The following is a 25883-nucleotide window of genomic DNA, read 5'->3' as shown; positions in this document are numbered from 1 at the left end:
AATGGGAAAAAAAAAACGAGTTGTTGTCTTCCCTAACTTTCTCTCTATCTAGTCAGTCTCCTGTTCTCTAGCGTCTTGTCCTGTATTTGGCCATTCTTGCAAATCTAACATCCACATCCTAACTTGAAATAGTTCATCACAGGTAAAGACCGGATAAATATGGTAGAAACCAACAATTAAATGGACATTACTTCATTTTCTGGTAACTGAAGTTTATACTACTGACCCAAAAAATATAATGAGGTCCAGAATGTAAAAAAGACGAAGAATGGATTCTCTCATGTGTTTCAACATTAGTACATCACTCTTCAATCTTCATAGGCATTAATCAGGTTAAAATTTATGAATAATTAGAAAGAAAATGATAGATGCAAAAATTTTGTATGACAATTTACTCACATCACGTTCAACTAAAATAGGAATTTGTGCGCCTCTGATAGATAGAAGAGGATGCGGATAATCTACAGGGTAGTGATTAGTTACCCCAGTAAACAGAAAGGAAAAAAAATAAATTCTATATATATATTTAAGTAAAATTATAGTACAATTACAGCTTATTACCAGAGGACTATCTACAAGACACCAAAGCACAGATTTGGAAAATACTCCATAATTAATAGGGGATCAAATGCCAAGCAATATGCAATACCTTTATACGGAGCTCTGCCAAAAATGAAAGACAAAGGGGAAAAGGAGCAGAAGATTCTATATGCCTGACTTGCACGATAAAAGACAGCCACTCATTCAATCTTTTCCAGTATATCCAACCTGGTTTTCCTCTTCCAACCTTTCATAGTGGAAACAAGATTGATCAGTCCGATAATCTGGCTTTTACTGTATTCCTGCAAGAGTTGGAATGCTTAGTTAAAACCTCAAGGCAATCAAGATATGAAACAATGCTGCGGAAGGGGGATATGCTTACTGGGTGTGCTCGAGCCCAGTGCACATATTCTGTCTCGGGAAGGTAGTAAGCCTGGTTTAAAAGTCCAAGACGTGTATTAGTAATAAATGCATATCACATATATTCAAACATGTGAGATCCCAACTTATTTGTACAACAGATAGGCAACAAAATCCAACTAATTCTGCAATGTGGAAAAATTCATCTGTATATATGCAACAAAATAGTGGGAATGTGTTTCCATTTCCTTCGTTGTTACCTTGATGAAAGTTTCGACCATTTGAAGCTTGGGCTTCACATTCACTGACACAAAATGCTGTAATCCATTAATCAAAACCTGAATTGTCAAAAGAAACAAATTCAAACCCAGCATATAAAAACTAAAACAGAATGAATGACAGGGTAAGAAGGTTGATCAATTTATAGATCATTGTCTGCAACTCTACTTTAGAAAAAGAATTAGTCGCATATAAATTTGACACAATAAGATTAAATTGCTAGTAAGGTTTGAAAATAAAATTCCGTTGAAACCAGAACATGGAAAAGTAATTTAAACAGTGGCAAAATATGTCATTACATAATTTAATAGTTTATTAAGATTAAATTATATTTTGCATAACTACTTAATATAATAATAATCTTCTACAGTAAATAAAAATCCAAACAAACATTGAAAGGACTTAAAATTGATCAAATATTTAAGGAATAACCTGAAGATCTAATGACATAAGAGCTCGTCCTTCATCACTGCATCTCTTCACCCTTGAAAGTCCTTCAACAAGAGTTTCTGCCACAATTTCAAGCCCATAATCCAATAATAGGCCTTGAATCTACACATACAGATGCAAATTTTGTGGATACAAACTAATGTTTAAACACAAGGAATTACTTTTCTATGTTTTATTAAAGTGGACATTTCAAATACAAGCCTTTATTCATTTAGTAAGCTGATTTCAGTGCACTTGATAACTGTCTCTGAAGATAATGAATAACAACAATACCTCTTTACGAATTCCTCCATGAGCAAGTCTTGTTTTATAGTGCTTAAACTCCCCCAGCAACAAATCAACATATCTATCATTACAATCTACAAGTCAGGAGTGCAGAAATGATGCACCATAATTCCAAGAATAATATTCTAGCAAAATTAGAAACAATATTTGCAGCTAAATAACACTTGCAACAACAACCTAGCCTTTTCCTAATAAGTGGGAGGGACCATCCGCATAGATAAGATTGTTGGAGGTTCTACATTGATTAGAAATATGTCTAAATTAAGGTACACAAGTGTAGGACAATCCTCATCTCAAAAGTTGGTTTTGTGGAGTTAGGATAGACCCTAACCCAAATTCTAAAAGAAGTGATGCCATAATGTTCCATTTTAATCATGTCTATAAACTATTCATTGAACTCTTAATCTTAATGGTTTTACCTTTTTTATCTCTTTCTATCCCCTCAATTATAGGTCTACCCTCGATTTGATTTATTTCTCCACAAAAGCACAAACAATGCCAACATCCTACCATTTTTTTACAAATTCGGTGCTACCTCAACTATTCTCAAATGCATTCATTACTATTGATAGCATGTCTAGCACACCATCTCATTCAACATAGGATTCTCTCCATCACATTGACATTATTACTTTTTTAAATTTCATCTCCCAACATTCAGTTTGATATAATATTGCAAATTTTATATCTATACAGTAAATTTTCTCCTTAAGCTTGAACATTACCTTTTTGTCACTGACGGAAATGGGAATGGGAAAGAAGAGAAAAATTTTATTGAATAGAGTGAAAAGAACATGGAATAAGAGAAAAATCTCACCTTCAAGGGTTTCTCATTCACAACGAGCTAACACTCAATTTACAAATGACAAGAAATCTGAATCTATGCTTATTCCCCTGTTTCTATCTGCTAGTTCCTCTAGTTAACTAACTATTGTTCTAAACTCCCATTCTCCTTATATCTTAACTGTAAAACTCATCCATTTACCCACTCCACTTAAATCCTTTGATTTTCCACATCACTCTCAATTCCTTCATCTTGTCACTGATGGACCCAAGAAAGATGCTTAAGCTTGTGACATGTGAAGGTAAGGTCTCCAAGTTGCACACCTACTAAAAGTCATGAGCTTCCAAAGCTTGTCTCCATACCTGTAATTTGTCATTTATTTATTCTCAACACTCTCCAACTAGGAACTATATCAACTGCAAAAAATGCAATGTGGCACTACCACATAGTTTGATGCAAACCTATAATTATAGGGGATCTGCTGTGACCCCTGGCTCAGGTTCTCAGGCTTTCCATGTCATACACTCCTGCTCTGTGGCCTTCCACAGAAACATCTCCTAGCACTCGAATATGGTTTCATTTCAATAACTCCAACAGAATCAATTGCAGAAGTAAAACTAGTTTTCCTTAGGACTCAAATACCAAAGACTTTTATGAGATGAAATCACCTTTCCGCACATCCAGTACCATTGGTAGAGTTATAAATTGAAGATATCTTGACAAGGAACAAAAAGAAAATGTTCATACTCAAGAACTTCATTAAAACAAGATCCCAATAGTCCAAATAAATTTTTACACGTACATTAACTCCTGTGTGCAATAGTTGTTTACCTTTGATATAAAATAGTAACTACAAGTAATATACCAAGAGGAAAAAAAGGACATGGAATTCAAATATAAAGACGATTCAAAAAATACAAACCCATTATGCTCCATGCCAAGCTCTTTTAATTCCCATTTACAATTGGCAACACGATCAACATATCTGCAAAAGAATGTATAAAAATTAAAAGAACAATAAAATTTAAACTAGCTACAATGATCTCGCAATATGAAAACATTCAAAATTAGGTTGAATTTTTTCTTCCACAACTTAATAAAAGACTTGGGGGCCGACAAATAAACAGAAGCATAAAAATAATATTTTAGGATAAATTCCAAAGCACAACTGTCACCAGATACAATCCTTTCATTGTACAACAGTTTTGAGATCTTTAAACAACATGCAAAATAATTGTTACAGCAAAACATTTTTAAATAAAAAATTTCCTTTAATATATAGGAATCCTAAAGATGAATGATTGATATATCTCACATAAGAAAAGAAAAAATGTATCACTAGACATATTTGGATGTTTCATTTTCTGCACGAAAATTTTCGGTCCAACTCTGCAGTAGAAAATATTAATTAAATTGAATTTAATTTGGTATAATATAGCTTCCCTTCCCAATGGTTTGTCAAAAGCCAAAAGCCTCACATTGGGGATGTCAATTTTAAAGTACAAAAGTCATATATAATAGCAACACTTCCAAAGCAACCTTGCAGACTTCTATTTACAATACATTTGTCTTACCCATTAATGTGCAACAATAGTCTCACTGTAGTCCGATGAACATGTTCTGTAAGATCTGGTACAGCATCCACCTAAAGAAATCCTTACGTATTAGATTGTTGTTATCCATACTTAATCTTTTTCATATAAAAATACGTAAGAACAACTGAATCAAGTAGAAGTAAACTATCAGATAAAAAATATACATCCTAAATATAAAATCCAAACATTCATCTACTAGAAGTCAACACCTTGATGTTATACATAAAGGTATGCTTATAAAAAGGCTTTAACGAAAGGTGGTTTTCTACAATGTCAAAGGGTCAGAACTTCAAGAAGTGCATAGAGGGGCAACCACAATACCCTTAGTGAGGATTAACCTAACATGCTTAGGATATGGGAAGGACATAGGAGTTCACCACTCCCTCACTCTTCCCGATACCATGATGAATAGTTTCTTAAACTAGAAAGCCACCAATGCATGCATTTTCAAAATGAAAGAATTCTTACTCTTCGTGTAAGTATAATAAGGCCCTCCAAAAATGTATTTGTTTTACACTGAAACTCTATTATCGTGACATGTTTTTAGTAACACAACATTGGTCTATTTCCATTACCTTCTTTCCAAGCCCTCCCACAAACGGAACATAACAGGATTTCAACTTCATTTAACCACAACATCAAATTTTACAATCATTTTAATGAATAGTCAAAAAAGCATTGGGGAGTCGGTCAATATCAATTTCCATAATGGTGTAACCCACTAAGTTAAATATTAAGATTCCACATACCATATGAACGTAGAAATCCTCAAGTATAGTTGAATTACTTTGCAAGAGCATTGATTGGAGATGAGCTTTAGATCTATTCAGTATTCGAGCAACAAGAGATAGAGTGTCAACAGCTACACATCTTTCCTGAAACAATTAAAAAGATTTATAAAGACAAAAACATATCTTACACAACTTCCTCATTGAATCAAAATTCAAACTACAGAAATGAAGAAAATTATCTTAATAAGCCACCACAGAATGCAAAGTTTCATTGATAATATGCTAGCTGCATATTATCAATGAGTGAAATCAAGGTAACAACCACACTAGATTCACATACCAATGTGGAGCTCATGTTATACAAGGGTTCTTAACATAAGTCAACCCAAAATGATTGCTAATAGGTTGAGGGTGCCCCCGTTTAGAAATGAACTTTAAACCTAATTCAATCCTACAAAATCAACTTGAAGATAATATTTGCACCCACTTATTTTAAAATTTAAGAAGCATTATTAAACTAATTTTAATTTGTAGATTAAGTGATTTGATATATATAAATTATATCACATATATATGTTTTACTTTATTTTTTTTTATATCACATGTATAAATTATTTTCTTATCACATGTATAAATTATATCACCCTATATATTTTTTTACATATAATTATTATTACAGACCGACCCATTAACATATTGGCCAGACAAGCCTAAGCCCATATGGTTTGCAAGCTAAACGAACATAATTGTCTAGTTCATTTTAGGTCATGTTTCTCATGCTTAGGCCATTGGACCATTCCTGTTTTGACACCTTTAACTTTGATGCTGTCCTAGAATATGGATTGTGAGCCTAACTCACTCCCAAAAGCTACTTCATGTTGCAAATGGCATGAATTGTCCCATGGCAAATGCTAGGTGAACCAAGTCACAATCAAGTAGTTTGATTTCAAGTGGAATAATTGTTGAGGGGGAGACTATATTTGAATCAGAAAACACAGAAACCCTAATCCTAGTGAGTTTTCTCCACAAACGCGCTCCAAACAACCTTGTTTTTAGTTAAAAGTTTTTTTCTCATTGAACTCACCAAATCATTCCAAACTAGTAAGTTTGACCAAGTGAAGCGAGTCTCCATCATATTTTACCGAGTTCACTTGAAAAACGAGTTTGCTTTTGAGTTGACTCGAAAGCCATGACTTACCAAGTTAACTCATGAGTTTGACATCCATGGTCTCAGTAACCATACTAGAGTTGTATGTTACTATCTGGGCAAGATCTTTTGATAAAAGATCTACTTTCAAATAGTGTTTCCATTAGAGGTAACTTGATTTCTTGGAAAAGCAAGAAACAAATTATTGTGACAAGATCTGTGCAGGAGTATAATATAGAGTTATGGCCTCAACCACTTGTGAACTTGTTTGGCTTAAACAATTACTTAAAGAATTGCAATTTGGAGATGTCACTTAAATGACACTTATATGTGATAGTCAGGCTTCTTTTCATATTAGTTTTAATCTTGTTTTTCATGAAAGGACCAGGCACATTGAGATTAATTGTCATTTTATTCGAGAAAATATTGTGTCTGAAGACATCAAGACTGAGTCTGTTAACTCAAGTGATCAATTGGCAAATATTTTCACTCTCTTTACGGGAATCTAGAATTGTTTTCGTAACAAGCTTGGTACATAATATTTATATGCACCAACTTGAGGGGGAGTGTTAGATATTGTTACAAGATATTATTAGTTACAATATCTTATATTAGTTACAATATTAGGTGTATTGGGTTAAGCCCATATTTTCCTTTATCATTCACTATAAATATATTACCCTATGTGTATTTTCTACACAAGAGGGAATTAATCTTATACCCTATTTTTCATTGTGTAATGTTTTACGAAAATCTTTAGTTTATAGAGAGAGAAAATGTTAGTAAGATATTTCTTCAAATACAATTTTAAACATGTTATATTGTGACAAAATTATTAGAAGGTACAACTTTTAAAATCTTCCCTCTTAAGCGACTTTTAATGTGTTAATATAGGAGTAAAGAACAACAATATATTTTCTCATTTTTCTAAAATAACTATGAAATTTCTTATTGTATGCTTTCTCGTTTCTATTTGACACTAGATTTATATTAATTATTTTTTAACTTATAAATATAGGTAAATAATTGTTCATATAAATATGTAAATCTTATTTCTCATATTTGATCCTATTTAAATTTTTGTCTGGTTGAATATTTTTTATAATATTATGTGTGTATCACGTCTCATTGCTTATGATTTTTAATTTTGTTGTCCTTGCGCCTATGCCCATGTCATTCTTGTGTTTGTATATGAGGATTTGTGCTTCATAGCTCAACACTAGATCTAGAAATTGGATCCTGTTATTGCTCTTCTCGGAGATCAAGTTTCCTCCAATGAGAACACAATATCCAAAAACGGACTTCTTGCTTCATGGTGAGCAAAGTAACAAACAATTTTGTAATTACCTTTGCCATTGTATATTAACCACAAATTGGTGTATTTTTAAGGGTTAGCTTTGTTTTTGGTCCTCAAACTATAACAAGGTTTAGGTTTTCATCCATATCTCAAACTTTGATCTTGTTAGGTCCTTATACTTGAGAAATGCATGGATTCAGTCATCTTCACCCAATGACATTAACTGATTTTTGATGTGACAAATAGCAAATCACGTTGAATGTGGTCTACAAGTTCCTCTCCTATTAACATCTTAAAAGGTTAACGCGATTTGCCGTTTGTCACATCAAAAAACAGTTAATACCATTGCGTGAAGAGGACTGCATCCATGCATTTCTCAGGTATGGGAACCTAACAGAACCAAAGTTTGAGATAGGGATGAAAACCAAAATCGCATTATAGTTTAGACATAAAAAACATAGTTAACCCTACTTTTTTAGGTATCGAAGGATATGTATGTCAGGTTTCCAATGGCTATCACACTAACTTCAAGAGTAATGTCTAACCGAGTGACACTTAGGTAATTAAGTTTTCCTACTAGACAAAGATATCTTCTAGGGTCTTTCAGTGGCTCACCCTGACCTATATGAAGCTTCACAGTAGGATCCATAGCAGTGTTGTCTGGGTGACAATCAAGCATACCAGATTCAGTGAGGATGCTTAAGGCATATTTTCACTAAGAAATGACAATGCCAATGGATGATTGGACAACTCCAATGTCAAGGTAAGCACCTGAGCAAACCTAGGTCCTTAGTTTGAAATTGACTATGCTGATGAGAATTCATATGAAGGATCCTTTCAAAATCAGTAATGAAGAATGAAGGTTAAAGATTGAGTTCTCAACTTCACAATGAATCATATAAAACTTAAGTAGGGTGGAGGTGAAACAACCAACCCATGCGCAAAAGATTGCTTCAAACAATAGAGTGGTGTAAAGGGTGCAAGTTGCTTCAGACTACAAAATTGGGTGGCAATTCGTATATAAGTCTTCTTTCAACTCATCATGAAAACAAACATTTTTGTGTCCAAATGAGGAAGTCAATGAAGAACGACAACCATACTAAGAAAAGGACAAAGAAAGTTGATTTTGGCTACCAAGGAAGTCCCACCAGAATCTAGTAAAAAACTTGAGTATAAAAACAATACAACACACAACAATCACCACCACCTAACAAGACAACCAGAGATGAAGCACACAACAACAGTGAAGAGAGAGGGAAGTGTGCTTTGCAAGTTAGGAAATAGATGCTCAAGAAAGGGTAGGGCACAAAGGAAGAGAGATGAATCTAAACCTAGAGGCAAAAAGAATTGATTATGGCTCAAGCACAAAAATTAGGGAATGAAATACTTAGAAATTGGGTTTTCCTGTGAACCACATACTACAACCCAAATTGTGGGATTTGGTATGTTGTTTGCACACTACGCCATCCATCTAGTTTGTTGAAGTGATGACCCAAACCACTACATTTGTGCCTACAAGCCAGCTTGAGGTTATTGGAGATTCCACATAGATATGAGATAAGAGGAATTAAAAGTATATAAGTAGTTGCAAACCTCACCTTACAAGTCAGTTATATAAGATAGAGTTAGGCTCAAAGTTTACTTCTTAAGATGATACCAAAGTCATCCAAAGTTTATCTTAACAAGATTTATTGTTTGTTGGGTCTATCGTGCCACCCACTGTCGAGCTACAGGACCACCCACTATTGTCTAGTCGCACACTCAAAATGTATATGCCTCGACGTGAAGTGGGTGTGTTGGAGATCCCACATCGATTAGGGATATGACAAATTAACAATATAAAAGTGGGTGCAAACTTCACCTTACAAGCAGATTTTGTAAGGTTGAGTTAGACTTAAAGTCTACTTCTTAAGAGAGGCAAATGGAGGAGGATAAAAGTCAACATGTGAAATTGTTAGCACTATTTATCTACCATATGATAGCCAAATGTACTAATGTGGTGGACAAGATGCATGAAGCCTAGGTTCTAGTTCCTCTAAAGTGAAGGGATGTACTTTATAAGATAAAGTGCATTTACATTATGGTAATGGATTGCAATAAAATGAAAGTATATCTATAACAAACTCATTAAACTTCTCACAATCTCAATTGTTGATTTTTTACTATATAACTATTAGTACATTTAGTCCTCTAGAGAGTATTCCCCTCAATTTAGAGAATCCAATCAACATATATGCTCAATCAAACATGAGTATCATATTATCTCTAAGCCAAATTTCAGAAAACAATAATTCCCACCTCATCGTTATGGACTTCTCTAAACAATCATAGCAGAAAAAATTCAATCAATAATGCCATGTAGTTAATAAACATTGAAAGAAATTCATAGTAGAAGGCATCACAATTCTAGTCATGTGAAAAAAAAAATACAAAGCTCATGAGAATTGGTTTTTCTCAAAATAAAACTTCAAATAAATACCGTGAGACCCAAAGAGGTCCCCGAGGAATGACCAAAATTTGCATTGGGCGGGTTTGTAGGTGTCAACTCTGGATGTGCAAATGAAGAGGTCAAAGATGTTGGTGAAGACGATTGAGGCTTAATCCACTCTTCACAATCTTGGTTTACTCTAGATAAAGCTGTTCTCAAGCGATCTGCATGTCACAATTGAACTCAATCACTAATAATTAATCAACTCAAAAATTGGATTTAGCTACCGATGTTTTTAGTATTTAATTCACTGTCACTTACAATTAAGAGAGTTAGTTGAGCTTTTTCCACTTGAACCAGTGTTTTGCTGACCAAATGTTTCATATATATTATAGAAAAATATTTCAAACAATTGGCATATTCCCTGCATCAATACACTGAATCAGGAAAAAAGAATTCAGAGGAAAAAAAAAACAACCCGAAGCTTGTTTCTGTAACGTTTAAAGAAAGTAGGGAGAAGGTGGGCAATCTACAGCATGCCCATTTAAGGAAGAAATGACTAACCTTAAAGAACTCAACATTTACCACTTCCAATTTCTGCATAAGCCTTGCATATTTATCCATAGACCTTACATTTTAACACATTCATTAAATCCATTAATAGTGATAATTATACTAATAAAGCTGGATGGTGGAAGGTAACAGATTCTTCTAATGCAAAATTGTAAAGCAACTTACTTTAAAAGACAGAGAGACGATCCAGTTTGTGTTGTATTCTCGTCATCATTACCATGTGAAGAAAGAGTTCTTGAATGAAAGGGTTTAGAACTTCGACTTGGTAGTTGGCTGTCTTCATCAATAAAGTCAGCAAGAAGATCCTCATTTTCATCTTCTGAAACAGAACTGGCGCCATTTATGTGATTGGAATCGTTCTTTCTAGGTGTTCTATCATCAAATTCACCATGAACTAATCCATTAGGTGGTAATTTTTGCAAGAAAGGGTTTCCACTTTTTATCCAGTGAGAAAACCCATTTTTCCTTGCACCAGTATGAACCATATTCCCTGATTTAGGGGAATGAAATGCACCGGCATTAATTGATTTGCCACTGGATAAAGAAATCAAGGGTGCACCATCACCAATAAGTCCTGCAAAACTGATCATTTGTACTGTTTCTAGAGGTAATTTTAGCCAGGTCTCTCTCTCCATAACCATTTTTAGTGCCTAAAATGAGAAAAATAATCATTTAATCATTTATCCAAGACTATATATAAACGGACATTGGTCAGATGCAAAGCCTGGCATATCAACATGCCCAAAAAACGATTCTGCACCATAAATTTGGAAGACCCAAAGAAAAAAAATATACAATGAGTTACTTAGTTTATTCCCCTGTCATGAATTATTTAGCTTCCACATTTTGCAATAGTTTCAGCAAACTAAAGCATCCTTACTTTTCCATACAACATTAGCAAAGCAATCTCAACTTTCAAGAAGAGCAGAAAATCAACAGAACCACAAATGACATAGCTGGCAGGGTTACATCTCGAAACAAAAATAATATAGTGGATGTTTCTGGGTCTAAACATACAAAACATTTCTCTGATTCGGATTATCTTCTGTTACAAGATTAATGAGACATCAATGTTAATCTTACAAGTCAATAAATTTAAGATTCATGGAAAAAAATTCTTACATCAATGTTAATCTTAATGATGGCCGGAACACCATCACCATACACAGATAGGACACAAGAAATGACAATGCATTTTACGTATCATACAAGACTCAAAGGAACTACATAAGAAAACACAATCAATATTATATGACTCTAACAGCCACGAAAAATGGGAAGCCTTAAAGGGTACTTACATGCACATTTTGTCGATGAAAAGCTGTGAAATAATTTTCACACACAGCCTTTAGCTTCTGCCTAAATTCAACTGCTTCGATTCCACAAAAGGCTTCCCCAGTCAAAATAAAGACACTGAGTTCTTCATAATTTTTCAAGAATTGATGAATACTGGCGGTACAAACTGCAGCAGAAGAAAGCAAAACAGACACACGACTTGCAGTGAGATGCCACAAATTCCTTCGCCCTCTTTGAAGGGTCTGTGACACAAATGTTATAGCTTCTTTGCGAAGATGGTACCAAGGGGATTCAATGTTTAATGTTGCACTGTCCTCCTTTCCAGTCTCCTTAAATGGATCATGATAATCACTGTATGGTGAACCACTAGTTTCAGTCAGAGAGCTCATTGTTACAGATTCCTCCCTAGAAGATGAACCATGTAATATATCTCCTGAACTGGACAAAGAATTGTTGCAGGCTCTTACATCTGAATCAACTTCCTGAGCGCCTGGACGGCAGGAAATCTCTTCATTGCACTTATTTGAATTTCGTACTGTGTCCTGAAATTTAAATCAATCATACGTATGAGCTTGAAGAGCACATATCAACAACTACAGACCCTGTAAGCATGAATATAAATTTTTCCCAGCCTCTAGATTGAATACGTATTAAAATACTAAATGTTTGTGAGAAGAGTACTCGCTCCATCACAAACTGGTGATGTACTCAATCCATCCAGCAAAATCAAATAAAGTATCTCTCCAACTTACTCGTTAACTTGTTGAATGAGATCTTTCATGATAGTAAGAAATTAAAAACTAGGGCCTAAGCAATTGAGTGGAAAACAAAGAATGACTTCTCCAACCAATGCAACGAAAATAATAAAAAATTAAAAGTCATGATTGACCTAATAGTAGTCTGTGTGACTTTTAATTAGATGAACAAGATCACTTGAATACTTGGATGCACAAAGCACAGGTGCGAAGGCATATAAATGGAAAAAGATATGCGTTTAAGAGCGTCAGAGGAACCAGAAATTACCTTTCTTTCCAGCTCGAAATCCATAATTTCATGGTATGAACACATAAGGTCAAATAGAACAGCCAGTGTTCTTAATAAGCATAGCCTGAACTTTGAATCCGGTATTCTGAGGCATAGATCGCTGTAAGTGAGCCTGGAATTGAAATGACAACTATGAAGCCAAATCAACATAAAAATACTTATAATAATGATCATCAAAGGATGATAGATATGCTTGTAGAAGAAGAAGTACCTACTATTTTGCAAAACTTCCTCCTCATCCTACAAAAAAAAAAAAAAAGCCAACATACTAATTAAATGAGCTCTTTAAAATTTTGGCTGAAAGAGAAATAGCAGTCCTTCAAATCAACCAAACTAGTATTTAACATGAATCAATTGCTATGATCAATATTTTGTTGTCAATAGCATATTATTATGATAAAAATATCCTCAATATCTTCACATTGATTAGAAGAAAATATATTTAGAATCTCCTATTCATTTCAGCATATTTTAATTTCCTTATTTTAAATGGTTTGATTTAGAGGTGAAGAAAATGTATTGGTGTCATTCTTATCAGTATAATGGTTTACTTCCCTACATAATTAAAGTTAGTATTAGAGCCCTCAATCTTGGAAGCTCTATCTTCGTTCCCGCATAAACAGTTGTCTTTGCAGCTATCCACTGCCATTGAGGTTAGCGGTGGGCCAAAATGATGTGCCTCATGCCAGTTGTTAAGAAATGGATTTTAAACCTAATTTAACCTCACAAAACCGACTTGTAAGGTGAGGATTGCACCCACTTATATATTGTGAATTGACCTTATCTCTAGTCGATGTGGGACTTCCAACACATCCTCCTGATGCCGAGATATATACTACATCCCGTGCGAGGGTCTAGAAATGGATGGTCCAATAGCGGCCCAATAGCGGGTGGAACAATATGTCCAAGAAACAGAAATTTCGCTAAGATAGGATTTTTAACTATGGCTCTGATATATACATCCAGTGCGAGGGTCTAGAAATGGATGGTCCGATAGCGGCCCAATAGCGGGTGGAACAACATGTCCAAGAAACAGAAATTTCGCTAAGATAGGCTTTTTAACTATGACTCTGATATCATGTTAGAAGTGGATTTTAAGCCTAACTCAACCCCACAAAATCGGCTTGTAAGGTAAGATCTGCACCCCAATTATAAATTATGAAATTGTCTTATCTCTAGTCAATGTGGGACTTTCAACAACGACTAAGCTTAAGTAGCCAATACACAATCATAAGCTTATATAAAATTGATAGTAGTAAGACAATTTTAATTGCAGACATCAATTACATAGAAAAACAAACAGAAGTTCTACTCTCAATTTTATTTGCATGTCGAGTAGGGAAAATATACTATTTACTCACTCACCTCCAAACAATTTCTAATCCAGATAGTACTGAACATGAGTTAGACAAGAAAATGTATTGCATACCTCATGCATAATAGCCTTTAATACAGAGTGTGTTTCTGATATAACTTCTTGCATGAAGAAACTCTGTATCTTTTCAGCAAGACCAGCAGTATCCCCTATTAATGCATAAGCATCAATTACCTGTATCACCTCATTAGATTAACATCATTTATAGTATATTTCCAATACCAAATGTCTGCACGCTCACAGACAATAAAGTGGGGACAACAGGTCATATCAAATATTGGCGATTTTTTTTATAAAAATTGGAAAAGAAGAAATACACAAAAGTCAAACCAAGAAAGAATGGTGGAAAACTAACCAAGAAAAAAGGGGAAAAAAACTAAAAATATGATCAACAAACATCATGCCAATTGTTTGTAGATCTACAAGAGCTTTAGTTCAACACGGCAAAGAAGCTTGGTAACAAACTACTTGATCCCAAATGAACTCCAAATACAACTCTTGACCAATGAAAATTCTGGCGTTTCTTTCAAGCCGCATGCAACAAACAACCACAAATTGAAAATACCACCAAATCCTTTTAGCATCTCCAATACCAAAACCTCATAAATTAACACGCAAAAGAACTTCGGGAGAACCATGTGGCAAACCCAGTCTTCACCAACAACATGAAACAATTTATTACAAAGATGGAAAATTGCCAAGAGTTGCAAACACAATACGGCAAGCAATTTTAGAACATGATCTTCGGAAATGAATTTCCGAATATTGGTAACAATTAATAGCATTAAATAAAAACTTTAAAACTAGCTAAGCTGAGCCTTCAAATATCAACAACCCACAGATGGAAACTATGAACATATCTTTGAGCAAATGCTAACATAGTAAACAGAAATATATAGAAGATTATTTGTGAAACTCAATATCTAGATAACCAGGAACACCAAGGAAATTTTAAAATTGTCTCTGGAAAAAATAGTGAAAGTCTAAAAGCTAGAAAATTAGGAAAAACAGCTTATAGGTCAAATCAGTCTTCAAGTCAAAACTGGATCAATAAAAATCTCAAACATAATTGATTTAGTTTAATTAATTTTTCCTAGATAAAGCTTACATCATTTATATTCCCTTCATTCTATTTATTTGAATTTCCCCCCAAAAAGAGAAGATTAAACATCACCGGCATTCACCAAACAATCTATAAACATTACACTAGCTCATTTACTGGGTTAATTTAAAGTAGTTTTTAATTGCCACGTACTCCCTCGAAACAGAAACAAAACAAACAAGTGTGTATGCTCATTTACCCATTCTAGACACTGAATACTCAACACTTGCCCAATATGAGTAGAAAGCAAAGAAATTAATACAAACTTACTGTTATATAGCCATCTTCCTTGAATTCTTGACACACTCCCAATAAAAGAGCATCCAGCTTCTGCAACGTTCTTCCCAGCCAAACCTGGCATTAATAATGCAATGAAGGAACCTCAGTTAAATACACAAGTACTTGCATTGTAATCAGGAATATATTGGGTAACATAGGAAATAATGAATTTAATAATTAGACAAATTGTTAACATGCAAGAAAAATTTCCAGAATAAATTATCTTAATTCTTCCTAGAAGTTATTCAAATTCACCTCCACGCCACGACTCATTTCTTGTATTGCTGAAAGCTCTGACAAACTATCTAAGAGTTGCAAATACTCAGATAGAACTTGAAATGCCTGCATAATGATAAAACTAATAAATGAGCATCTTAGCAGATACCTTAGATCGAAGAACAAAAAAACAAAAATTACAAACATCAGTTAGTTGTGATTAATTGACCACAATATATATGTTAATACATATTATTAGAGTATGCACTTAGCTAAACTGTATATGTTAAAACTGTAGTAGTAGTCAGAGCTGTTAACCATTGCTAACCATGGTAGTTGAATCGTGAATCGTATCGTGTATCGGAGAGCTGATTTATTGTATCGTGAATCGTTTCGTATCGTGAATCGTACAATTCATAAACATTTTGAAAGTTATCTTTTTTTAATTTTTTAGATGTAGTGATAGTTTCTAGAGTAACTTTTTTAAGGATGAAGTAGTTTTAGTTACTTTTTTTTTTCTGGGATGCTGTAACTTTAGTTGAAGTTACCATTTACTAATTGGATTTTAAGATATTTTAAAGAAATGGGCTAAAATTTAGGTTAAAACAGGCCCAATTCCAACCCACTAAAAATCCTAGGGTTTTCTGTCTTTCATATGCACTAAGACTATCTTTGAGGGTATGCCACCGTTAGATACAATGATGCCATGCGAGTTGCTGCCATCAAGGTCTGTTGACTTCTCTCTCATCCTTTGCGGGGTAGTGAGAGACACCACGGCAAGAGAAGCCACCGCGAGAGAGGCTGCCACGAGAGAGGCCGCCGCAAGAGGCACCACGGCGAGAAAGGCCGCCGGCGCCACTGCAAGAGGTGTTGCAGCAAGAATCGCAGTCGTGAGAGGTGTCATTGTGAGGAACATTTGTCTCTGTGAATGCTACGATTCGGATCGATTCGGAACGATTCATGCGATTCGAAGTCCGAATCGTACGATACGAACACGATACAGGAACAAAAACGATTCGTATCGTGGAGCTGTTGAATCGTTTCGTATCGTACGATTCGTATCGTGAATCGTACGATACTTACTACCATGTTGCTAACCACTACCTCATGTAACCTTTTCAGTAAAGGCAATTAGCTATCTCTTTTGTTGTAAGTAGTTAGCTATAAATACTTCAGTACACTTCCCTTTTTGATAGGTTAATAAAATGAATACCATACGGTTTGTTAAACAGCTTTCTCTTGTTCAGTTGATTTTACATGTGACTCTTCTCTCTTTGTGACATCAATCTCATCAAGGTGTTTATTTTCTGGTATTTGTTGGTGATATCATAATCATTGGGAGCTCTAGTGCTCTAATTCAACAGCTTACTACTAATCTCCATGCAGCTTTTTCTCTCAAACAACTTGGTTCTCTTTATTATTTTCTTGGCCTGGAAATAAAATACTTACCTGATCCTTCTATTGTTATGACTCAAAGTAAATAAATTTGTGACTTGTTTCACAGAACCCATATGGCAGCAGCTCATTCTATTTCTTCTCCTATGGTTTCTAATTGCAAATTATCCAAGTTTGGACCTGATATCTTTTCAGACCCTACTTTATACCATTCAGTGATAGGTACTCTGCAGTATGCTACTCTCACTCAACAAGAAATCAGCTATGTTAACAAAGTCTTGCAATTTGTGGTCTAACCACTGGAGTCTCAATGGGCCATTACCTTAAAGGTATTTTGTTTCATAGACAACATCTTTGACCTGCTTCTCCTGCACAATCTCTGTGCCTTAAATCCTTTTTGTCATGCTGATTGGTCGTCTGATGTTGATGACAGATGCTCTACTTTTAGAGCAACCATCTATCTTAATCCCAATTTAATATCTTGAGGGTCCCCCAAGCATAAAGTTCTTACCCACTCTAGTACTGAGGCTAAATATAGAAGTTTGGCTCAAAATTCTACTGAACTAGCGTGGATTTCTGCTTTGCTCAAAGAGTTGCAAGTTCCATTCACTGCTCCAGTTCTTCTGTAACAATCAAAGTGTTGTGTCTATTTCTCATAATGCAGTGTTTCATAGTCATACGGAACATATGGAGAATGATGTATATTTTTAGGAAAAAGATTTTGGCCAAGCAGCTTTTCATCTATCATATTCCAGCACTGGAGAGATGTGCTGCCCAAGCCTCTCTCTTCATCTCGTTTTACTTTTCTCAGAGGCAAAACTCAATGTAAAGATTTTTTTTGTTCCAGAAAAATCTTCTCCTTGAATTTGAGGGGGGGGTTATTAGAGTATGAAATTAGCTATATTTTGAATGTAAAAAATGTAATTCGTAGTCAGAGTTGTTAGCAATAACAACTACGTCATGTAACCATTTCAGTGAAGGCTGTTTAGCTATCTCTAATGTTGTAGGTAGTTAGCTACAGATACTTGTGTATGATTCTCTTTTCAATAGTTTAATAAAATGAATACCATTCAGTTTGTTATACAGTTCTCTCTTGTTAAGTTCATTTTACACACATACATACATAGAGAGATGCTCACCTTCCAGTAATTCCCTTCCTCGGCAAGGGATTCAAGTGTTGATTGCATGTTCAAAGCCCGTTGAAGTTCAATCAAGGTTGGAAGCATGTCCTATGAATGGAAATAAATGAATTTACCACGGGTATTAAGGCCTTAGTGTAAGCATGTATTACATACCACCCCTACCCCAAAAGAATGGGGGAGCTATGTATCCAAGACTAAACTACTTTACATGCCCAATTGTGAATAACAAGAAATCAATTCTCAGGAAAAATCAAATAAAATCATGAGAAGCATAAAGGCATTACAAAAAACTAATGCTAGTTTGTATACAGAGAGACGGAAATACCACAAGAGCTTGTTTCTTTTTGGAATAAGAATTCACAATCAGATCCCTTGAAACCTCATTCATAGACGATGTCAGATGTCTTCTTCCATTCTGCACAGCATTAAAAACAATGTAGAAAGAGCTACATAAAAAGTAAGTATCAGCTCCTTATGAGTTACGATCTTACCATACAGATGACATTTGCAATTCTTAAGTCTTTTTCCAATTCTCTGACCAAATTCATCCCCTTCACTGGCCAAAAGTAAGTATCAGTTCCTAATTCTAAAAATTCTTTTAAAAAATGAATAAATATAAAACTGATCTAGAATGTTAAGTTGGCAATAGCAGTAAAGTTGCATCAACCAAACTACTCAGTATCTCAATGAATTGAAACAAAAATTATTTAGTATTTAAACTAAAAATAACATTGCATTCTTCCAAAAACACCAAAGAGAAACTTATTTTAATTAGTATAGAGAAATTAATAATTATTTTATAATACTAATTGGACCTATCAATTTGGCCCCACCCACAAGGCTTGACGCTAACTCATGAAAAACATTTACTCAATCCAAACCCAATGAGTTTGGACAGGGTCAGGTCAGGCTTAGGTAAAGTTAGACCAGGCTAGAACCACCATGATGACATGTTGGTCTAGATTGGCCCAAGTTAGGCCAAGTCAAGTTGAGTCTAGGTCAAGGCACACCAGATTGAGTTGGTCGTGCAAAGTCTAGTTCGGGCCAAGTTTGGCTGAGACAAGCCCAACTCAAGTCAGGCCAAGCCAGGTTGGAGCATGTCCGACCAAGTCAGGTCAAGCTTAAGTCAAGTCAAGGTGGTTCAAATCCAAATTAGTATGGACAAAGTTGGGTTGGACCAGTTCAACCTAGATCGAGTCAAGTAGGGACCATTTCAAGCTGGTAAGCCCAAGTCTAGGTTAGGCTGAGTTCAAGTAAGGCCAAGTCATGTCTAGCCTATGTTGTTCTAATTCAAGTTGGGCCCGGTTTTAAACCATGTCAAGTCAAGGTGGGACAGGCCCAACCAAGGTCAGACCCACATCGGGAAAAGTTGAGTTGATCCCAGGTAAATTTGAATCAGGTCAACCCTAGGTTGAGTTGGGTTGGCCCAATCAAGTTGGACCAAGATTAGGCCAAGATAGTCTAGGCCTTCTCAGATCAAGTTGGGTCGGGTCCAAGTCAAATTGGGCCCAATTAGAAAAGGTTAGGTCGAGTTGGGCCTTTTTTTAGTCATGCAAGCTTAGTTTGGGTCTAGCACAAGTTAGGTTTGGTCGAGCTCAAATTAGGTTGGGTTTGGTTAGGCCCACATCAAGTTGAACTCAATTGGATCCAGCCTAGGTCAAGATGGGATTGAATCAAGTCGAACCCAAGTCAAATTTGGGTTGGGCCCAAACGAGCCCATGTTAGGATGCGTTAGGCCCACATCAAGTACTCGATTGGATCCAACACAAGTCAAACACAAATCAAATTTGGTTGGGTCCAAACGAGCCCATTTTAGATTGGGTTAGGCCTAGCCAAAGTCAAATTGAGTTGAATTCAAGTCAAGTTTGGTCAAGTTGGGACAGCTCAAGTAGAGTCGAGGTCCCATTGAGTTGGCTTGAGCCAAGGTTAAGCCAAGCTTTGTCAGGCCAGGTCAAGTTGAGTCTAGGTTTGGAAAGATCGAGTTGAGCCTTAACTCAAGGTGGGTCAAGCTATGCCTAGGCAGGTTAGGTTGGGTTGGGTCCCAACCTTGCAATTAAGTTGTAAATAATAAAAATTAATTAATGATCAATTTACATATTCAAAGGAATAGGACAATTCTAAAAAGTATTTAGGATTTAATTGAAGTTTTATTTTAATGTTGTAGTGGGTCAAACCCACTTTGCCCCAAACTCTAACTCACTTTTGTGAGGGGGCTTTGGTGGCTAGGGCTTTCTTAACCAGCTCATTTAGTGGGTCAATAAAAGAAGACTTATTTTAGGAATGGATTGAGATTAATCCATGAGTCATGGATCAAATTGACAACTCTAATAATAATAGAACAAGTTATACAAATACCCCTATGGTTCTTCAAAATTCACACAATATCCTCACCTTATTAACTTTAGAATAACCCCCTTGTGGATACAAAGTGTACTGTATTTCTTGGGTAACAGGGTGCGTCAGTGCCATATATTAAGGGGTTACTAAAAGGGGGAAAAGGGAGGTATAGTATGAATTTGAAAGAAACCACAAGGGGTGTTAGTGTAATTTTATCATCACAACAATGTAGCCCTGGCAATAAAAAATAGATAACTTTGTAATAAGCAAGGAAAATCTGCGCACAGCAGAAAAAAATTCTAAACAAAATATCTAACATGAATGACCTCGTGCACTAAAACCTGCACAGAAGAGGTATAGCCAATTCTCTCCGTTCACCTCTTCAACTTACCCATTACTTCATGATGCTCCATAACATGGCGAGATAAATGTTCAGCCACTCTATCCAGTTGTACCAATCTAAGGGCAGCCTACATGACAAATTCCAAGACAAATATCTTATATAAGAGTATTTATAGCTTTTAGCAGGGTAATACAAACCTGATTCAATCAACTAACAAAATTCAAACTGTTAAGATAATAATGAGATTTGTTAGAACAACAACGAAAATTAGATTATTTCAATAACTGATAATAATCAGAATCAGCTTTCCATTTAGATAAGTTTACTGAAAGTGATTTTAAGATAATTAATTTTCTTTGGACTCAACGTAAAAATCCGCGTTGACATATGAAAATCAGTGTGTATAAAGTTGAAAAGTAAATAAGAACTGTTAAAAAATAATCACAAGCTATAAATTTTCAGATTTGAAAAAAAATTATTTTATCCAAAATAAAAGTTTCTTTACAAATTTAAGTTATTATCGGAAACATACAGCTTATTCTACAAAACCACACTTTTAAAAGAAAAACAGCTAATTATAAGATTTCTGCTGTCCAAAACATGCTATAAATGGTTAGTAGTTATTGAACGTCATAGCAGTTCCTTGCTATGTAGCACGGACACTGCAACACTTATAATCTATAAAATGTAGGACGTAGTGACACACACACATATATTTATATTGAACGTCATTATGGATTACTGAAACTAACAATGAAGATTTATATTTTCAAAATCATCTATAAAGAAGTTGGTCAAATATAACAATATGAACATACACACTCATACACATACATACATATATAAATGAAACGAGGATCTAATTCATCTAAACATTTCAACCCTTCTTGATCATTATCATTGAAAAGACATTACAATCGAGATTCATCTAAAGATAAATTAACAATTTCAAAGAATTCCACATTATATGAAGATATGATACAAGAATAAATAAAAGCATTCCTAAGAATACATATATAACCTAAATATCCCTAATTATATAGGATTTGTTCCTTATTTTTGACTAATTATAATATAAATTTACACAATAAGTTTCTAAATTTTTAACTTATAAGAAAAACCATTGTGCCGGCCCTCATTAACATTGCACCAGAGAGAGACATGTCAGAGACCCAAAACCACGTTTTTTAAATTGGACACTTCAACAGAATATCCAATACATATCAGACATAGGGACATGCCATTGAAGAGGCGTCTCCAACTACCTGACTGCCAAATCACAGCACTCCACTGATGGAATATTGTTTTAGTCCCATTGCTCAATCGTGAAGTAACGGCATTGGAGTTGCTCTTAAGTGCGAGAAATGATAATTTGCAATGAATGTTATGAAACACCTATACTTTAATTTATTTGATGTATTTGTATCAGATAATAATACTCTTTAATACTACACCATACTTATTGGAAAAATACCCAAGCCTTAAAATTATGAAAATTTAATACAACTAAATGAGAAAGATAAGCATGTATAATAATAAAGAAAAGTGGAACCATTGATGAACAAAATGGAAAACTGTTCCCTTCATATATAATATAAAGAAAAGAATGAGATTAATAGAGTTGAAACTCAAAGATAATTCAGATGAAAGCTTCAGTGTATGTATTCACTCAGCAGGAAATGATGTGATGTGTGTGTGTGTGTGTGTGTGTATATAAAGATGTTACAGATGAAAAGATAAAAAGAAGTTAAAGTGAGTACAAAATAGATACAAATAGAGTCAGCTTGTAGAAGCTAGAAATCAGATAACATTGTATTTTCTTTTAGATAGTACTATTTCTATTAGTAAATAATAAGAAGTAATTTATGATGCAATAATTTATAAATTTTTTTTTCAGATTGGTATGATAACCAAGTATGTTCCTAATTTAGATTTGCATAATTGAAACTATATTTTTCTTCGTAATATATCATGTTTTATGAAGGTTATCCATATCAAGATATGAATTTATATGCATTATATCCTATATACTTTTAAATTATTAAATAGTCCCATCAGATACTACTGCATCCAACACACATTTCATATCTGTACATCCTAGAATAGCTGCAAGAGATGACCAACAAAGCTAATGACAATTTTACTTTTAATAAACAAAAAGGAATCTTTAAGAGATAAACTTCATCAGTTACAAGTACAGAAAAATTAAGAGTTTCTACTTTCTTTAAGCTCATAAATAGTACAATGAATGGATACAACTATTTCTCGTTAAGTAGAAGAATGGCTAAGTAGAGGACTGAGAAAATTTTAACTTTAAAGATAACAAAAATAAAAAATATTTTATCTGTTAGCAAGATTGAGACACATGAACCACACCTGTTTTTCAAAATATGTTAGCTCATTCTCATCAGCTGGAACACGCTCTAAAATATGTTTAATTGGATCAAAGTCCTGCATAAAGGCATTCAAAAGAATCCATTCAACTCCACAATTCATGGTGATCAAATATGATTAATACAAACAAAATTTCATTGAAGTTAGTAAGGTACTAATAGCTATAATGAGGCATTTAAGCTCAAAAACTTGCTATAAATACATGCATACCTTGATATCAATTCAAACAGATTTTCTCATTTACATTCCTTTAAGTCTTGAGTTCGTTAGATTAGAGGGCACAAAAAGATAGTTTTTCCTCAGTATATTTTTAGCACAATGTTAATTTTACTGAATTTTTCCTTCTTATTTTTCATACCGGTGATATTGGGCAAGAAATATTTAGATTATAGGAATATTTTTAATAATCAGGAGAAATTTTATACAGCAGTACTATTTTTCATGCTGGGTTTTATTATTGGCCCATTCCTATAATCAGTACAAACATTAAGATATCAAAAATATATAAGTTGTTAATTAGTAGTACACTAAAGAAGAAGCTGTATAAGAAAAAAAAATGAGTAAGAGGAGAAAAGAGTGAAGAAATTGTGTCTCTTCTGAAAATGAGCCAAAATAACAAAACAATAAAAATAAATAAATAAAAACAGAAACATTGATCACTAAGGGTTATGGACTCCCATCACCCAAAGTTCAAGTTCTACATAAATGGATACACAAATATTAATTAAAAAAACCAAGGAACAAGTTCGTATGTATAAAAACTTCCTAATATGAAGAGTTATATTAGTGATCTGTCTAAGGATACAAAACTAATCCTAAATAAAAGTTATGTGCTCTCAACTGTTAGCAACCATCCCAAGGTCTCCTGATACAAGCAATTATTTAGAAACTTACAAAAGATAAAATTTTCTGCCATCTCTCAATAAACATAAACAAACAAAAAGGTTTCTCCTCAGATTGAGCAAAAGAACCTCCATATGAAAATAGTTTCTGTCATTCAACATAAAGGAGGTTGCAAGAAAAATCAGTATGAACTTGAAACAGGAGTGATATAGAAAGTAACACCTCTTCATAGAATTCATCCTCCAGATCCTCCACCACTGGGCCTTGAGGTCTGCTTCCATATATTGAACTCAATTCTTCTGAACTTGATGAAAAACTATATCTCTGATGAGGAGGTAACCCTGCAAGAGCACGAGCTACAGCAGCAGCTGCTGAAGCTCGAGCTGGAACCTGTTCAACAACATTTATAAAACATGAAAATATGACTCAAACTCTTAACTGTACGAATATGACCATAAGGATAACCACAACGAGCCTTCCCTGTTAGGCTCGCTGGTAGGTGGGCTTAGGAGTGAAATTACAAGAGTTATTCACAAAACTTATAGCCCACCAAGTGTGTTTGGTTTGCAGTTGAAAACTACAGTATTCCTGCAATATTAAGGATCGCGGAGAAGACACAACCGCGATCCAAAACCATGGTATTCTCTACAACCATAAACATCTAAACATCTATGGCTTTTCGCAAGTCCACTTACAGTACCAATATTCTTGACAAAACTCGTTTCATGATTTCATTAATTTTCCAAATCAAACTCGCAATCGCTAGTTCTAAGTCTTGATCAGTGTTATTTCGCAACCAAATAGCAGGCGCCGAGCAATGATACATCATCAAATCCAAAACCAGCATAAAATGCATCAAAAGCAACATAGTTAACGCTTCACACTGACTTAGCCACAAACACAGAACACGTTTTAGCAATCCAATTGCACGGCATTATCTAAAACTAAAACCACGCATCTATAGTTTCGAAATTAAAAATCAAATTCAGCATAACGAGTGTAGCAGTGGTGACCACGCAATTCTACACGACAATGATCCAGAGGTGGATTTACCTCGGGACGATCAGGAACGGGAGGGAGCAATCCGATAGATCTCGCGGACCTAACGGAGCTCAAGAATTTTTCTCCAACCTTGGACAAATCCATTGCTCCTCCCTGGGAGAGCAAGAAGAACGGGAGCAAGAAGAAAACCCTAGAGCTCTCGATCCCTCCCTCGCTCAAATCACCATTGAAAATAAACGGATTCCCCAGCACACTTCCAAAGGGAAACAAGTTCGGCTGCATCTCAACTTAAGACGCCGAGATCCACCACTCACAGCCGCGTTTCATAGCGAAACGGCTGCGTTCACCTCTCGGCGAGATCTGAACGTTGTGGCATGAAAATGAGAGTTCGGAACTGGAAAATATGGCGATGGCGTAGTTATTTATTTGCGTTGAAGAGTTTCGGGTCTTGCTTTTACTTCACTGGCCACAGTACAGTGCATGAACGTGATCGTTGCTCCCTCGCTTGGTACGCTCGTTGACGAAAAGTGGATTAGAATTTGGGATCAGACACTGACTTTGCGCGCATCTGGTTTTGTTTGTCGTTGCTTTACCAAAAAAATTAAGTCGCGTGGTATGGGATTTGGGATCAGTACTTGGAAAAGGT

At 34.8% G+C, this 25883-nt stretch overlaps 1 protein-coding gene across 4 annotated transcripts; it reads right to left on the bottom strand.

Annotated features, from left to right (window-relative positions):
• Window positions 1-499: 499 nt before the first annotated feature.
• LOC114168269 (coiled-coil protein) lies at window positions 500-25883 on the bottom strand. 4 transcript variants are annotated; one of them, XR_014986587.1, is made up of 25 exons: window positions 25289-25883; window positions 24458-24625; window positions 23375-23449; window positions 21047-21125; window positions 18810-18874; window positions 18644-18733; window positions 18316-18405; window positions 15821-15907; window positions 15557-15640; window positions 14239-14358; window positions 13021-13049; window positions 12789-12939; window positions 11768-12307; window positions 10635-11119; window positions 10461-10524; window positions 10218-10320; window positions 9948-10120; window positions 5043-5168; window positions 4273-4343; window positions 3621-3683; window positions 1903-1975; window positions 1612-1688; window positions 1161-1238; window positions 923-973; window positions 500-842 (listed from the first exon to the last, which is right to left on the bottom strand). XR_014986587.1 is itself a non-coding variant. In XM_085669147.1 (25 exons), the coding sequence occupies exons 1-25, from the start codon at window positions 25517-25519 to the stop codon at window positions 741-743; spliced, it is 3318 nt and encodes a 1105-aa protein (XP_085525273.1). In that variant the 5' UTR covers window positions 25520-25879; the 3' UTR covers window positions 500-740. The 4 variants fall into 4 exon arrangements, 3 of the variants coding, with proteins under 3 accessions (XP_085525273.1, XP_027908821.1, XP_085525274.1); XM_085669147.1 differs by having other exon boundaries at window positions 1612-1731; window positions 25289-25879; XM_028053020.2 differs by having other exon boundaries at window positions 1612-1731; window positions 12789-12921; window positions 25289-25879.

The sequence above is a fragment of the Vigna unguiculata genome, chromosome 11, assembly GCF_037176805.1.
Source record: "Vigna unguiculata cultivar grain cowpea cultivar isolate G323 ecotype 2 chromosome 11, ASM3717680v1, whole genome shotgun sequence".
Classification (NCBI taxonomy): Eukaryota; Viridiplantae; Streptophyta; class Magnoliopsida; order Fabales; family Fabaceae; genus Vigna; species Vigna unguiculata.
This window is presented reverse-complemented; position numbering and strand designations above follow the sequence as displayed.

Bases quoted from the DNA above. Each gene is read 5' to 3' on its own strand.
- LOC114168269 (XM_085669147.1), bottom strand. From the start codon at position 25,519: ATGCAGCCGAACTTGTTTCCCTTTGGAAGTGTGCTGGGGAATCCGTTT. The intron at 18,734-18,809 runs GTAAGATCGTAA...AATGCTGTGCAG, and splicing joins TTGCAAATGTCATCTGTATG to AATGGAAGAAGACATCTGAC. The intron at 3,684-4,272 runs GTAAGACAAATG...ATTCTTTTGCAG, and splicing joins CTATTGTTGCACATTAATGG to ATATGTTGATCGTGTTGCCA.